This window comes from Patiria miniata, unplaced genomic scaffold (assembly GCF_015706575.1).
Source record: "Patiria miniata isolate m_02_andy unplaced genomic scaffold, ASM1570657v1 HiC_scaffold_1, whole genome shotgun sequence".
Taxonomy (NCBI): Eukaryota; Metazoa; Echinodermata; class Asteroidea; order Valvatida; family Asterinidae; genus Patiria; species Patiria miniata.
Window position 1 is genome coordinate 8951082 of NW_024037047.1, and position 16760 is coordinate 8967841.

The window sequence follows — 16760 nt, forward strand, 5'->3', positions numbered from 1 at the left end:
GCAATAATAAAATGTTAGGCCTATGTGTTAAAATGAAAAGGCGTCAGCATTGAACCATTCTGATGGTTGTGTTAGAATTGTCGGCACGCGCAGTACGCTTCTTAAACAGTTGTGAAAATCGAGGGGAAAATAAGCATTACCATATTAATATACGCCATTAGGAAGGTCCGCTCAAATGATTAGATTTAAGGACGCCGAGGCAACGAAGACAAACTTAGTGGAAACGTGAGTCCAAATGTACTCTTTCAAACGTGTTCTTTTACAAAGACTATAACATATGTCTGGCTTATGACATGAATATCAATTTAACAAATCTAGTATTATAGACCTTTATCATGCTGCCACCATTTCAGTAAAGTTCCCTGTATCCAATAACAGTACGGAATGATAATGTTTTTCAGGCAAAAAGTAACCAGACTATTTTTCCTTTCAGCCTCGCTTTGGTTACGTTGATTTGAATGGGAAAAATGAAGATGTCAGCAACATGATAATGGTCTATACTATGATGAATAAGATTTAATCCCTATACAAGCTGCAAGTCATAGTTCTAGGTTATAAAGTAAACTTCCTATAAAGTTGATAAAGTAAAGTAAAGTTAAGTTCTTATAAAGTTTCAAATAAGCAAGGTTTAAAGTACTCTATTAGTTAAAGTTTATAAAGTAATATAAATTTTAAGTACTAGTCAAATAATTAAAGTTTCTATAAAGTTATAACTGCTACTAGGTTGTAACTGCTATATTAATAACCGAATAACAAAGAAAATCTAATGTAACGAACCTAAACGTAAATAATTATAAGATAAGCATACAGTTGTTGATATACATTATGTTCTATAAAGTTATAACTGCTACTAGGTTGTAACTGCCATATTAATAACCGAATAACAAAGAAAATCTAACGTAACGAACCTAAACGTAAATTATTATAAGATAAGCATACAGTTGTTGATATACATTATGTTCTAAAAGTATCAGCACCTTTACGCCTTTAACAATAGTAAATCAAAAAAAAAAATAAACAACATGCACCTTGAAGTTAATTGCCAGCTACTTGTATAAATGACGTCATTAAAATACGTTCGTCCCTTCCGAAGAAATATTATGAAGATAATCATTCAAGTGTTTTGATACGTGTATTAAATATATCGGTTCAATATATACGCCTTTATAAGTACTTCAATAATCAAGATAAAAAAATAAGCAACACCATAGAGATGCACCCATGTTTATGTTACATACGTAGTGTGCATGTTCTTTTGTTTTCGTGTAGTTAAGAAAAACCTGTGAAAAAAAGGTAATTTTACTCACACTGTGAAAATTCTTTCAACCCTATTTTTTTCTGACACCCTTCAGTGTTTCTTTTCATTTTGTCACAGAAAAACCTTGACCCAAAAATCCTCTAAAACCGTTTTCCAGAGAGGGGGAAAAAACTGTTTGGACGTGGGCAAGTCCACACAACATCGCTTGGCTACCTGGATTATGTAGACCTCATTTTGTTCAGAAGTCCACACAGTGAATGTAACGCTTGTACACCATAATAATTCTAAATATACTGTCAGAGAAGAAATACTAAAAAAAAAGGCAATAACAAGTGGTGAGCGTCCACATAGAAGCTAACGGATCGCATCTTATTTTTTCAAAACCCACCAAAAGTCTGTTGCGGCCTTCCGTGTATCCCATACAATGAGGCAAAATAAATTACCAGTCTCTATACTTACATCAAAGGCCAAACAACCTTAACTGCAAGTGCATGACACGCCTAAACAAGGAGGATATTGGTGGGCCTCTACTTCGGGGCCTATACTCTAAGTTACATTACCTGTCTCAACTTAGATGGCGCATAACAAAACGTTCAGTCTGTTTAAAACCAACTCTAAAGCTTGTTGAAAGCCTTTCATACAAGGCAAGATAAATTACCAGTCTCTTCTTACATCCAAAACCAAGCCATCACAAGTGCACAATTGCACACACACATAAAACAAGGAGAATAACTAAGTGTTTAAACCCATACCAAAGCCTGTTGACATCCTTCCGTGCATCCCATAAGGCCAGTCAAATTAACAGTTTCTGCTTAGGCTACATCAAAAGACAAGCCACTATTTTTGCTAAGAAAGAAACTCACAAAACTAAGGGAACAGCATGGCGGTGAGCGTCTGCTCTTGGCCACAACTCTAAGTCTTCCTCAAACTCACCCAAAGTTTGTTGATTGCTATAATGACGTGCATTCCATGACTATAATTGAGATGTTCTAATTAACAATCCATACTTACATCAAAACAAAGCGGCAAAGCAGAGACAGACGTGACAATTTAGGAAAACAACATTTGGTGGCGTCTGGGCCAATAAGTCAGCATTAATCTGCTTCAAAACCTATTTCAAAAGGTTGTATGGCCTAGCTTCCATCTCTGCTTACAACAAAATCCAGGCCATGACGACTACAAGCACAGAAACACAGAAAGCAATAAGAATGACGAGATGGCGGGCGTCTTCTTTTGGGCCAATAGGTCTTGTCTTGGTTGGCTTCTCGATCCGCTCCCAAACCGTGTTGATTGCCTTTCGGGCTTCATCATTCTTCCCAGGACCCACCAATCGAAACTGGTATGGCACAAGGGGTCCGAACAAGCACCGGAGAGTCAGCACGGGATCGGTGAAGAAGAGCTTCAGGAAATTTGGCTCGACTCCGATCTCAGACGCCAGACTGATGCAGTAGGCTTGGAAATCACTGTGTCGGTGGTTAGGTAAAAATGCGGCATTCATGGCTTCGTCAGTCGCCTTCACCTCAGCCTCCATATCCGGCTGGGATGGTAGCTTAGCCAACCCTTTGAACACCCTCGAAGCCCAGCGAGCCTGAAGCTCGACGCACGGGATGACTGAGCCCAAGGGTCTGATGGCGCCGTTGACCGACAGCGTGTTGTGCTTTAGACCTAAAGGAAACACCAACTTGTACAGCGGCAGGTGGCCATCTTTCATCTCCAGTGCTTGGCAATCAACCTCCAAGGGCAGCGTGTCCTTGTAGCCGGTGGCCATGATGACGGCATCGATGTCCTCCTCGGTGGTACCGTCTTCAAAAACCACGCCCGTCTTGGTGAAGCTTGCGATGTTTGCCTTGATCATCACTGTGCCGCTGATGATACAACCTGGCATGTCCTCTGTAACCAGTGCATCGCCGGCAAACAAATCGTGGGCCGGCCTCAGAGAGTTATAGAGCATCTTGAACTTACGTTTGAGGGATTTCACGAAAAGCATGAAGTGAAGTTTTGCTGGTACCAGGTGGAATCTTCCGGAAATATGGAAATCCCACGGGATACCGTAGTCTCCAATGCGATTGACTATCCACACGCCACGTCTGGTACTCAAGTACACCTGTTACAATAGAGCAAGAGTAATAAACCAGAAGTGATCATCGGTCAGCTCAGTCTTAATGTTGAAATGAATCATGCATTACGTAAACCTACCTGTGATGCCAGGCGACTGACGTCTACAGCTGCATCCCCTGCTGAATTGCCAATCCCAACTACAACCACTCGTTTGCCTTCGAATTCCTCTGGCCTCCGGAAAGCCTGGCTGTGCATAACCTTCCCCTGGAACTCCTCAAGGCCTGGAAACTCTGGGACGTTAGGGTTGTTGAACATCCCAGTGCAGATCATCACAGTATCAAACTCCTGGCTGAACTCCTCCACGTGCCCAGACACTCCTTCCGCTTGGCTAGTGACGACCCATCGCCCAGTAGCCTCATAGTCAGGTGCCTGAGCCAAGCGGGTCACTCTCGTAGAGAAGCGGATGTGCTTCTTGAGGCCAAACTTGTCGGCGTACATGTCCAGGTACCTCTTCATGTAGCTGTGGTGCAGAAAATTTGGCCACTCGCCTGGAAAGGGGAAGTCGCTGAAGCTCGTCACCTCTTTGCTGGTGTTGGTAATGGTCGATTTGTAGACCGTGGTCATTATCCCGTATTCACTGTTTTCGCGGTAGTACCACAGACCACCAATGCCATCTGACCTCTCGAAGCACGTTGGTTGCAGGCCTTCGTCCAGGCAGCACTTGACTGCAGTTAGGCCAGAAATTCCACAGCCGATGACGGCAACTGTCTTACTGCGTTCACTCATCTGCAAAGTCAAATCGTAGCATTTGGTCAGGCATGTCGATGAAAGAGAATGGAACTTCAGATAAAATATTCATATGAATTTCTTTGGGGAACTAACCCACCGGGCCGGTTTTTATGTGCAACCTCTATGAGAGCTAGAACACGGCGAAAAAAAATCATTAAAAACGGGCCCATTTTCACATCTGTTGCCACCACTTCATTATTCGACAGAGTATACCTTAGATCTCACTACAGTATGACCCTAACAAACTACTCTTTTAGAAAATGAAAGAAAAACTGAATAAAACACTGAGTTTCACTCGCGAATTGATGTTAAACACTGCATTTTTAGTCAAAAATCTCCCTGTTTTATGTGTAAACCACGCGTTCAGCCAAGAACTGGGCCATTAACATCATCACAAAGTTAAATAGCGCAACCTGGGAGCTTAGATCTTTCGAGTAGTTTTTCTTCGTCTCGTCAGCTTTCCAACAGTATAACCCTTATTGTGATTGGTTGAGGTTTAGGCTCGTGTGTATTCATTTACAAAATAAATGTTCATCTAAACTCCAATAAAATTTGCCGTTGCTCATGGCTCAGCGCGTAGGGTCTGTTAATTGTACACGTGCTAGGCAGCGCTAGTGTACAGTATATACACCACACACACACACAGCCCGGGAGCTCTTATCTCTGTGTCCAAGTTCATCTGGCTGTGCGCTTTGGCCGGTTTACATGGGGTCCTTTTGACCGCAATGGATTTGATATGTTTACGGAACCGGACTGATACTTATATAGCCATGCTTTATTTAAATATTTACTACTGAAAATAGATGTAATCTAAAGATCGCAAATTTCTATTGAACGCGTGTTTTTAGAAAAAGTTGTGAAATCTACAGAAAGCTTCGTAGCCAGCCGGCATTGTTTGGTACTAGACTACGTGTGAATGCACCAGGCCTTACGGCAACGAGCACAAATGCATGCGTGACCCTAGCATTGCCAATGTTATGAAGGAATTCTATAAATGACATTACTCAAAAAGCGATTTTATATTAAAAAAACATGCAATGCAAAGCCACACATTAATAAAGCGAAGTAAACCCATTTTGTATCTGACTTGTACAGGCTAAGTCAGAAAGAAAGTGACCTAGATTAATGATGTTTTCCCCCTTAATGTTCTGAACGAAATGATGTTAATCGGAGTTAAGATCATTTAAAAGAAGGATACAAACATCCACCTAACTACCCTTTATGTAGAATTCTTGTGTTATTTGTGCGAGAACGACTTTCGGGGTCCTCTTTTGCGACACCAAAACGTCAGGCTGTTCGTGCTAGTTGTGATTCCAGCCATAAGGGTTCGCCTTTTGCGGACGTGTAAAGAAATCACATTTTATACTTGCAAAAAACAAGATTTGCCAAACACATTCTTGCAAAAAACAAGATTCGCCAAACATATACATGTACATCCAAAAAACAAGACTTGCTAAACATATACATCAACAAAACAAGACTCGCCAAATATATACATCCAAAAAACAAGACTTGCTAAACATAACATCCAAAAAACAAGATTTACCAAACATATACTTGCAAAAAAGCTATTTATACATTCGATGGCACTAACGGGCTTTCGTACTATAAAGGCTACTAATGCAAATAGTACGCCATAATAAAGGTTGAAATTCAATAACCTATACCTTTTTTTTTGTAATATAATTCCAGGGGACAAGGGCACTAGGCAGAATCAGTCTGTTCTGAGTTCACATTATCCCGTGGATGGAAAACAAACCGCATACACATTTTTTTTCTTCCGAATAATGTTCAAGCTAAAATGACTGAGATTCTTACCTTGTATGTTGAGATTTTGCTGTGCGTGAACCTCAGCTATAGCAAAAAATGAAGTGTTTATATCAATCGCACGCTACGCAGTGCACGGGCAACAAACATATAATGGAGTTCCGGCAAGTTCCGGCAACTCCAGACAACATCGGGCAGACCAAGATCAATGTCTAGGGTTCTCCAAACCTCGGCATACTTTCGGCTTCGGCTTCTGGAGCCTGTTTTAGGCTCCTGACTTGTTCGTTTTCGATCAATGAATTGTCCAAATCCTGCTTCGGGAATGTTAAATTCACACAAAGTATTCGCCACGATAGAGAGAAGGTTCATTTGGTTTGGACAAGTCGGAATAATTTGGAGTAGGCGATGAAGTCGCCAAAGCTGGGAAGACAGAGCCGAGTTTTCGCAAACACTGATCATCAACCGTTGCTAGTTCGCCAGAGAGCCACATTTTCTGCAAGTCAAATGTGTCAAATGCGCTTTTGAAGTAAGTGAGCAAAGTTCAAGCTAGACTCAGTTAATGTCACAGTTTATTGCAGTTTGAATACCATTTTCTGCACGATGATTGATCGATTGACTAGTGCATATATACCAGCCGTCGAGTATGAAGGGCGCGCTTTTGTTCGACGAGATAGGCATGAATTCTGAGTGATACTTGCTGCTGAATAACATGCAATTCAATATAAATTGCACTCGAACGTTGTCGTTAGCAATCCACGAACCTCGTCAGATATCCGTGAGAGTTGCGGACCAAGGAGATGTCATTTTTGTTTGATTGGTATAATTATTATAAATGTATCTGCGATAAGGCGACTGTTTTCTAGGTCTACCTTTGAAATACATATGTAGTGCTAGTATCGCCTGGTATATTTCTTCAGTGATCTATAACCTGGGGCAGATTTACGTTTGTCTGGGGACTGAGCGTATAATCGTCAAACGATTAGTATATAGCAGGCATGTGTGTTTTTATTCTTTTTCTTTTGCGGCCATATTAGGGCGATCTAGCCGCCATATGGTTGCGAGGGTGAAGCTTGGCTGGTTGTCAAGTAAAGCTAATCTGATTACGTACTTAGATGCTTTAACAGAGCAGTGAAATTCGCGAACCCCCAAAAAACATGGCCTTTTGAACGTTGTGTTTCTCAGAAAATATGCTCAGTATGATTGAAATGTTAAATTATCACGGAAGAAGACATTCTAAACTTCATGTCAGTGAGAAAAATCGCCGTCATCGAAGCCGAAACCTCAATACTGGTTACTGGTAAAGCAGACCTTCAAATCTATGTATTTATATCAATTTCTAGGAATTTACGAAAGTCGTTATTTCACGAGTAGTTGAACACTTATATCATCTAAGTATATTCCGAATTTCAGCTTAATCTGTTGGTGCTAAAGCTTGTGTTACAGCTCAAAATATCTCTAAGGAAAATCTCGACGAATATTTTTTTCGACCCAACCCACTTGCATGGTTTTCATAGCGCCGTACGCAAAGTTTAACTGAGCTAGACTCAGTTCGTGTCGCAGCTTTACGCAGTTTGAATGCCATTTTCTGCACGGGATGATTGATCGAGGGACGTAATGCATACCTGGTCTATGTAATAGACCATATGGCCATGGCGAATTAGCCGACCATGGTCTATTATACGTAAACAGATTCGGCGATTATTTATGCAACTAGACTGCGTTTACAGATCCATATCTGTAAACACTGCAGCATCTGAGTTTGTAGACATTTTAGCTTCTCTAAAGTTAGGAGTAAAGAATGTGCCAAAGTATCAGGGGAACTATTTCAAGGTCTGTTTCGTAAATCTATGAAGACGACAGGACTCAGGTAAAACTCCTGGAACCTTTCCCAACGCTGATAATTCTATAAGGGTGCAGACCAGTAAATCGGTCCGAAATTGCCTACGACAGTGGTTTTTTTCAGGGGGGGGGGCGGAACCTGGGGGGGGGGGGCAGCGTTTCAAAAGGGGTCAGCAATGGCGGTTACGCAACAAATGCGCCCAAAATCTGAATGGGGCCGATGGACCGTCGTCCGATCACAGCAATTTCGAACGAACAAGGGGGGGGGGGTAATTTGGGGTCGGAAGGAGCAAAAACGTAATTAACTCCCGTTGGGGGCGCCTTCAGCAAGGTAGCCGCAAACAGAGGGCTTGTTTTCAGGCCAGAAATCGCAGTCAGAGATTTTTTTTCTCGCAATTTTTTGATGAAATATCAGTCATCCATCCTGGCCTTCCTCGTGCTGTACAAGTGGTTTGGAGAAATTTTTCAAAACCTCGCTTCTTTATAATTTCAAAATGGCGCCTTCCATCGTTTGTTGTCAAATGTTTGCGCAGGCGCTTTACATTCCACGACAGTGGTTTTTTTTCAGGGGGTCGGAACCTGGGGGGCTGGCAGCGTTTCAAAAGGGGTCAGCAATGGCGGTTACGCAACAAATGCGCCCAAAATCTGAATGGGGCCGATGGACCGTCGTCCGATCACAGCAATTTCAACGAACAGGGGGGGGGGGGGGGTAATTTGGGGTCGGAAGGAGCAAAAACTTAATTAACTCCCGTTGGGGGCGCCCTACAGCAAGGTAGCCGCAAACAGAGGGCTTGTTTTCAGGCCAGAAATCGCAGTCAGAGATTTTTTTTCTCGCAATTTTTTGATGAAATATCAATCATCCATCCTTCCTCGTGCCGTACAAGTGGTTTGGAGAAATTTTTCAAAACCTCGCTTCTTTATAGGGTGCAGACCAGTAAATCGGTCCGAAATTGCCTACGCCGGCCAAATCCGATTTGCATGCCCTCAAAATCTTCAGTATTTGAGCATGCTGTGGGCCATGAACTTGAGGGTTTGTAAAAAATATGGGTGGAAGCCGTGCACAGGACTGGGAGCTTGCAGTTCTTGTAATTTGGATGTAATTTGGACCCTAAAAGCGCTCTATTTTGCAATGGAGTGTAGGCATCGTTTTTCAAAATGGCGATGGGCTTCAGGACTATTTTCAGGGGTGATCATTTTCAGATGGAAATTTCTCCTAAAAGTCATCAGTTGACCCCCCAAAAATTGAAGAGAAATTGAAAGATGATGAAATAAGCTTTAATTTGATGGGTGTCTCGAACACCTTGGAGAGTTGTGAGTATTTTCCCGAATTTTTGAAGTGGGAGCATTTACCATTGGGGTCTATGGAAGTTTATTTACTGGTCTGCTACCTTTAAGTTGCAGGCGGATGCGGCGGCTGGAGTGGACACAATGTGACACTTGATGGCGCTGTTCACACTAGAATCTTCTGTGAATATTGATCTTCATATAATGCACACAATGTTTTCAGCAAAAACTAGGCCCGACTCCAAGTGTGATATTTGTTACACAAAGAACGTAAATATACCGGGAATGACGCTATATTGGCAGGGATCACTTAGATTTATTTGTAGCTGCGAAAAGCAGCTCTCCGCAGTGGTTGGTTGGGTTGGTTGGTTAGTTGTAAGTGGTTGGTTGGAACGTGCCGCTATCAATCACCGTACTTTATGCAGTGCCCGAAAAATGGGTTACGGTCGAGGGTGCAAACCTGATGTTTGTACTGCGAACAGTAACTCTTCCAGAAAGTACAGGGCACAATCACGTCAATCGTGCATGGACACAAATTCGTGGGATCGTTTCGAGCGTGTTATGAATGCAGTACAAAAATGACTCGAGATCGCTACTTCCTTCTGACTGAAAATATAAACGTTATACAAACATTATATTCAATAGGCACTCACACATAGTTACATAGCAGCAAATTTTATCAAAAAAACCCACCTACATGTTTAGCATTGTTGAGTGTTTCGTGTTTTGTTCTCGTAGACGAACTTATGTGCATATTTTGTCTAGACCACCATTGTTTAATTACCAATGGTTGGGTTTTCCAATGTTGACATGCAATTGCAATGAGGTCTATAAAACAAATCGTTTTGGAAATAACACTTGTGGATTCCCAAGAGAGAATGCCAGCATATATTTAGCTACATAATCTTCGATCAGTTCCGAGTCTTTACGCACCTCTTGAAAGCATGCGATGAACCGCCAAACATAGTAGATCTTGATAGCTCATTTCTATCAAGAAGTGGATCAAATCTTGCCGACCCAGTCAATTTATCTACTCAACGTCATATTCCCAGGTTCCATTTTACGTCATGTGTTGTCAAGCCGCTGTGGTGGGGGGGGGGGGCTACCCATAGAGTTAAATTAAGGATTTATTTCACGATTTACATTTTCATAGAGAAAATCCCATTCTACTTTTTGAAGATTAAGTTGACACTTCAATCAAGGGTATTTATTCGCACATGGTGTTTCCGCAAACCTTTCATTATTAAGGGTATTTTCTTTGAATTAGCCACTCCCCAGAACCATATGTACATGGGAACGGTTCAAGCGCCCTTCATCGTTTCTTCTTTTCCAGCTCGAAGAGGGTAATGGTCTAGGCCTCTTTGTTTATGAAGTCCGAATAGAGTAACACGACAATATTAAAGGGAAGATACAACATTTGCAAACATCACAAAACGAAATGATCAAATTATTACGAAATACCTTACTAGATTGTTAGGAATGACAGTCTACATCATCCTGTAAAATCGTGGCTCCTGGTGTGCTGTCATTTTCAAGGAAAACAGTATTTTTCCAACGCTGGTCAGCCGACCAGCGTTGGAGATTACTGGCTTTTTTCAAAAACTGCCTTTAATTTTTCATAATAAAGTATTGCGCGTTTTCTTCGCAATTGATTACACACCCGTGGAGGGGTACAAGCTTGCTAGACTGATTCTCTGACCTTACAGTTCCCCAAAGTCTATAAATTGCTCCGTTTCATATTAAGTGAGGTCAGGGATCCAGACTACAAGAACATGATTGGTTTTCTTGGTTTTTCCCAGCATACCAGCCCAAAACGGGAAACAAGTCATTTCAACAGTATTTGCTATAACGTACTAATCCTCCAAATCGATTTATTTTTGAAAATAAAAGCAAAAAGTAAAAGCAAATGTTGTACATTCCCTTTAACCAGATAAGAGGGGACAGTAAGCCTGGTACAAAAACCCGAATATAACAGGCCAACTCGAGATTTCTGTTAAAAAAAGGATTCACGGCATGACATGAAGTTCAAGCACCCTTCATCCCTTCCACATTTGAGGGGGTAATGGTCTAGGCCTCTTTGTTTATGAAGTCCGAATAGAGTAACATGACAATTGACCAGTGACAGAAACGTGGGCTAAACACGACATATTGAATTTCACTTAAATGAATGCCTTATCAGGGACCTCGAAAAGTCGCTCACGAGGTGTTGTATCGCAATAATAAAATGGTAGGCCTATGTGTTAAAATGAAAAGGCGTCAGCATTGAACCATTCTGATGGTTGTGTTAGAATTGTCGGCACGCGCAGCACGCTTCTTAAACAGTTGTGAAAATCGAGGGGAAAATAAGCATGCCATTAGGAAGGTCCGCTGAAATGATTAGATTTAAGGACGCCGAGGCAACGAAGACAAACATAGTGGAAACATGAGTCCAAATGTACTCTTTAAAACGTGTTCTTTTACAAAGACTATATATATGTCTGGCTTATGACATGAATATCAATTTAACAAATCTAGTATTATAGACCTTTATCATGCTGCCACCATTTCAGTAAAGTTCCCTGTATCCAATAATAGTACGGAATGATAATGTTTTTCGGGCAAAAAGGAACCAGACTATTGTTCCTTCCAGCCTCGTTTTGGTTACGTTGATTTGAATGGGAAAATGAAGATGTCAGCAACATGATAATGGTCTATACTATGACGAATAAGATTTAATCCCTATACAAGCTGCAAGTCAAAGTTCTAAGTTATAAAGTAAACTTCCTATGAAGTTGATAAAGTAATGTAGGCCTAAACTTAAGTTCTTATAAAGTTTCAAATAAGCAAGGTTAAAAGTACTCTATTAGTTAAAGTTTATAAAGTAATATACAGTTTTAAGTAGTCTAATAATTAAAGTTCATATAAAGTTATAACTGCTATTATGTTGTAACTGCCATATTAATAATCGATTAATAACAAAGAAAATCAAATGTAACGAACCTAAACGTAAATTATTATAAGATAAGCATACAGTTGTTGATATACATTATGTTCTATAAAGTTATAACTGCTACTAGGTTGTAACTGCCATATTAATAACCGAATAACAAAGAAAATCTAATGTAACGAACCTAAACGTAAATTATTATAAGATAAGCATACAGTTGTTGATATACATTATGTTCTATAAAGTTATAACTGCTACTAGGTTGTAACTGCCATATTAATAACGAATAACAAAGAAAATCTAATGTAACGAACCTAACGTAAATTATTATGAGATAAGCATACAGTTGTTGATATGTTCTATAAAGTTATAACTGCTACTAGGTTGTAACTGCCATATTAATGTAGCGGTACGCCATTAAGTAGGTCCGCTCAAATAATTAGATTTAAGGGCGCCAAGAACAACCCAAGACAAACAGACAAAATCAAAACACCAGGAGGAGTCAAATTATGTTTGGTCTCATGAACTTGTTACAGATTACTTGTTTACAAAATCAATTACGATAGTTCTGGATCTGAATCTCAATCTAACTCACAAAACAAGTGTTACAAAAATAACTTAGATTCAACTTCCAGCTCTATAAATTGTAATAACGTTGCCAATGATAAATTATAGTCACAAAGTTTGTATTTCTAAAGTTGCCCCGGTTCCTAAGATTTCCAGGTTCCTAATATTCTTGGTTCTAATATTTTAATCAGGTTCCAAGTTCACAGGTTCCTAATATTCTTGGTTCTAACATTTTAATGAGGTTCCCCGAACGCCTGGCCAGTGTACGGCTGTGTAGTGAACTAGGCCTCCAAATTGCACCTGACATGAAACAGTCGTATTGCAATAAATCAACATGTGACACACGGTGATTAAAACTTTGACATTACTTAAACTAATTCACCCCAAAATCACTCCTTTCGTCAACATGAAATAAACTAAACCTAGCCCAGCGGTAGCAGAGAACTTGCATTGTGACATTAGAATGTAAAGAAAAAATACAAATTTCGCTAATTTGAAACTAAAATGTTGGTTTTCAAGCACAAATCTATGCACACTATACTTACACTTTGGTGTGCAGGCAGAAAAGTGCTGATATTCGCGCGTTCACGGCACCGAGTGCGCGTTTGTATACATTTTTCTGGGCTGTGTGCCAATTGTACGGTGCCTCGTAAAAGACGTCTCACTACATTTATAACCGAATAACAAAGAAAATCTAATGTAACGAACCTAAACGTAAATATATTATAAGATAAGCATACAGTTGTTGATATACATTATGTTCTAAAAGTATCCGCACCTTTACGCCTTTAACAATAGTAAATCAAGAAAAATAAACAACATGCACCTTGAAGTTAATTGCCAGCTACTTGTATAAATGACGTCATTAAAATACGTTCGTCCCTTCCGAAGAAATATTATGAAGATAATCATTTAAGTGTTTTGATACGTGTATTAAATATATCGGTTCAATATATACGCCTTTATAAGTACTTCAATAATCAAGATAAAAAAATATGCAACACCATAGAGATGCACCCATGTTTATGTTACATACGTAGTGTGCATGTTCTTTTGTTTTCGTGTAGTTAAGAGAAACCTGTAAAAAAAGGTAATTTCATTCACACTGTGAACATTCTTTCAACCCTATTTTTTTTTCTGACACCCTTCAGTGTTTCTTTTCATTTTGTCACAGATAAACCTAGACCCAAAAATCCTCTAAAACCGTTTTCCAGAGAGGGGGAAACACTGTTTGGACGTGGGCAAGTCCACACAACGCCGCTGCTACCTGGTTTGTGTAGACCTCTTTTGTTCAGAAGTCCACACAGTGAATGTAATGCTTGTACACCATAATAGTTCTAGATATACTGTCAGAGAAGACACTAAAAAAAGGCAATAACAAGTGGTGAGCGTCTACATTGAAGCTAACAGATCGTATCTTATTTTTTCAAAACCCACCAAAAGTCTGTTGGCGGCCTTCCGTGTATCCCATACAATGAGGCAAAAAAAATTACCAGTCTCTTTACTTACATCAAAGGCCAAACGACCACAACTGCAAGTGCATGACACGCCTAAACAAGGAGGATATTGGTGGGCGTCTACTTCGGGGCCTTTACTCTAAGTTACATTACCTGTCTCAACTTAGATGGCGCATAACAAAACCCTCAGTTTGTTTAAAACCAACTCTAAAGCTTGTTGAAAGCCTTCCATACAAGGCAAGATAAATTACCAGTCCTTCTTACATCCATCCAAAAACCAAGCAAATCACAAGTGCACAAGTAAATACAAAAAAAAAAAATAACTAAGTGTTTAAACCCATACCGAAGCCTGTTGATGGCCTTCCGTGCATCCCATAAGGCCAGTTAAATTAACAGTTTCTGCTTACATCAAAAGACAAGCCACTACAATTGCTAAGAAAGAAACTCACAAAACAAAGAGAACAGCATGGCGGTGAGCGTCTGCTCTTGGCCTAAACTCTAAGTCTTCCTCAACCTCACCCAAAATTTGTTGATTGCTATAATGACGTGCATTCCATGACTATAATTGAGCGATTCAAATTAACAATCGATACTTACATCAAAACAAATTTTAGGAGACATTTGTGACATTTTAGGAGAACAACATTTGGTGGCGTCTAGGCCCATAAGTCAGTATTAATCTGCTTCAAAAACTATTTCGAAAGGTTGTATGGCCTTCCAACTCTGCTTACAACAAAATCCAGGCCATGACGACTACAAGCACAGAAACACAGAAAGCAATAAGAATGACGAGATGGCGGGCGTCTTCTATTGGGCCAATGGGTCTTGTCTTGGTTGGCTTCTCGATCCGCTCCCAAACCGTGTTGATGGCCTTCCGGGCTTCATCATTCTTCCCAGGACCCACCAATCGAAACTGGTATGGTACAAGGGGTCCGAACAAGCACCGGAGAGTCAGCACGGGATCGGTGAGGAAGAGCTTCAGGAAATTTGGCTCGACTCCGATCTCAGACGCCAGACTGATGCAGTAGGCTTGGAAATCACTGTGTCGGTGGTTAGGTAAACATGCGGCCTTCATGGCTTCGTCAGTCGCCTTCACCTCAGCCTCCATATCCGGCTGGGATGGTAGCTTAGCCAACCCTTTGAACACCCTCGAAGCCCAGCGAGCCTGAAGCTCGACGCACGGGAGGACTGCGGCTAAGGGTCTGATGGCGCCGTTGACCGACAGCGTGTTGTGCTTTAGACCTAAAGGAAACACCAACTTGTACAGCGGCAGGTGGCCATCTTTCATCTCCAGTGCTTGGCAATCAACCTCCAAGGGCAGCGTGTCCTTGTAGCCGGTGGCCATGATGACGGCATTGATGTCCTCCTCGGTGGTACCGTCTTCAAAAACCACGCCCGTCTTGGTGAAGCTTGCGATGTTTGCCTTGATCATCACTGTGCCGCTGATGATACAACCTGGCATGTCCTCTGTAATCAGTGCCTCGCCGGCGACAAATCGTGGGCCGGCCTCAGAGAGTTATAGAGCATCTTGAACTTACGTTTGAGGGATTTCACGAAAAGCATGACGTGAAGTTTTGCTGGTACCAGGTGGAATCTTCTGAAAAAATGGAAATCCCACGGGATACCGTAGTCTCCAATGCGATTGACTATCCACACGCCACGTCTGGTACTCAAGTACACCTGTTACAATAGAGCAAGAGTAATAAACCAGAAGTGATCATCGGTCAGCTCAGTCTTAATGTTGAAACGATGCATGCATTACGCAAACCTACCTGTGATGCCAGGCGACTGACGTCTACAGCTGCATCCCCTGCTGAATTGCCAATCCCAACTACAACCACTCGTTTGCCTTCGAATTCCTCTGGCCTCCGGAAAGCCTGGCTGTGAATAACCTTCCCCTGGAACTCCTCAAGGCCTGGAAACTCAGGGATGTAAGGGTTGTTGACATCCCAGTGCAGATCATCACAGAATCAAACTCCTGACTGAACTCCTCCACGTGCCCAGACACTCCTTCCGCTTGGCTAGTGACGACCCATCGCCCAGTAGCCTCATAGTCAGGTGCCTGAGCCAAGCGGGTCACTCTTGTAGAGAAACGGATGTGCTTCTTGAGGCCAAACTTGTCGGCATACATGTCCAGGTACCTCTTCATGTAGCTGTGGTGCAGAAAATTTGGCCACTCGCCTGGAAAGGGGAAGTCGCTGAAGCTCGTCACCTCTTTGCTGGTGTTGGTAATGGTCGATTTGTAGATGTGGTCATTATCCCGTATTCACTGTTGTCGCGGTAGTACCACAGACCACCAATGCCATCTGACCTCTCGAAGCACGTTGGTTGCAGGCCTTCGTCCAGGCAGCACTTGACTGCAGTTAGGCCAGAAATTCCACAGCCGATGACGGCAACTGTCTTACTGCGTCTCATCATCTGCAAAGTCAAATCGTAGCATTTGGTCAGCATGTCGATGAAAGAGAATGGAACTTCAGAAAGTTTACGGAACCGGACTGATACTTATATAGCCATGCCTTTATTTAAATATTGGATACTGAAAATAGATATAATCTAAAGATCGCAAATTTCTATTGAACGCGTGTTTTTAGAAAAGTTGTGACATCTACAGAAAGCTTCGTAGCCAGCCGGCATTGTATGGTACTAGACTACGTGTGAATGCACCAGGCCTTACGGCAACGAGCACAAATGCACGCGTGACCTAGCATACCAATGTTTGAAGGAATTCTATAAATACAGTGACATTACTCAAAAACGATTTTATATAAAAACATGCAATGCAAAGCCACACATTAATATAGCGCAGTAAACCCAT

At 41.3% G+C, this 16760-nt stretch overlaps 1 protein-coding gene and 1 pseudogene across 1 annotated transcript; both read right to left on the minus strand.

Annotated features, from left to right (window-relative positions):
• Nucleotides 1-1669: 1669 nt before the first annotated feature.
• Nucleotides 1670-4102, minus strand: LOC119722081 (flavin-containing monooxygenase 5-like). Its single transcript, XM_038192100.1, has 2 exons — nt 3455-4102; nt 1670-3362 (listed from the first exon to the last, which is right to left on the minus strand). The coding sequence occupies exons 1-2, from the start codon at nt 4100-4102 to the stop codon at nt 2409-2411; spliced, it is 1602 nt and encodes a 533-aa protein (XP_038048028.1). The 3' UTR covers nt 1670-2408.
• Nucleotides 4103-14287: 10185 nt separating this feature from the next.
• On the minus strand, nt 14288-16363 carry LOC119730203 (annotated as a pseudogene).
• Nucleotides 16364-16760: the final 397 nt, after the last annotated feature.

Excerpts from the sequence above, each read along its gene's own strand:
- LOC119722081 (XM_038192100.1), bottom strand. The coding sequence starts at position 4,102 with ATGAGTGAACGCAGTAAGACAGTTGCCGTCATCGGCTGTGGAATTTCT. Across the intron at positions 3,363-3,454 it reads TCAGTCGCCTGGCATCACAG|GTGTACTTGAGTACCAGACG; the intron begins GTAGGTTTACGT and ends CTATTGTAACAG.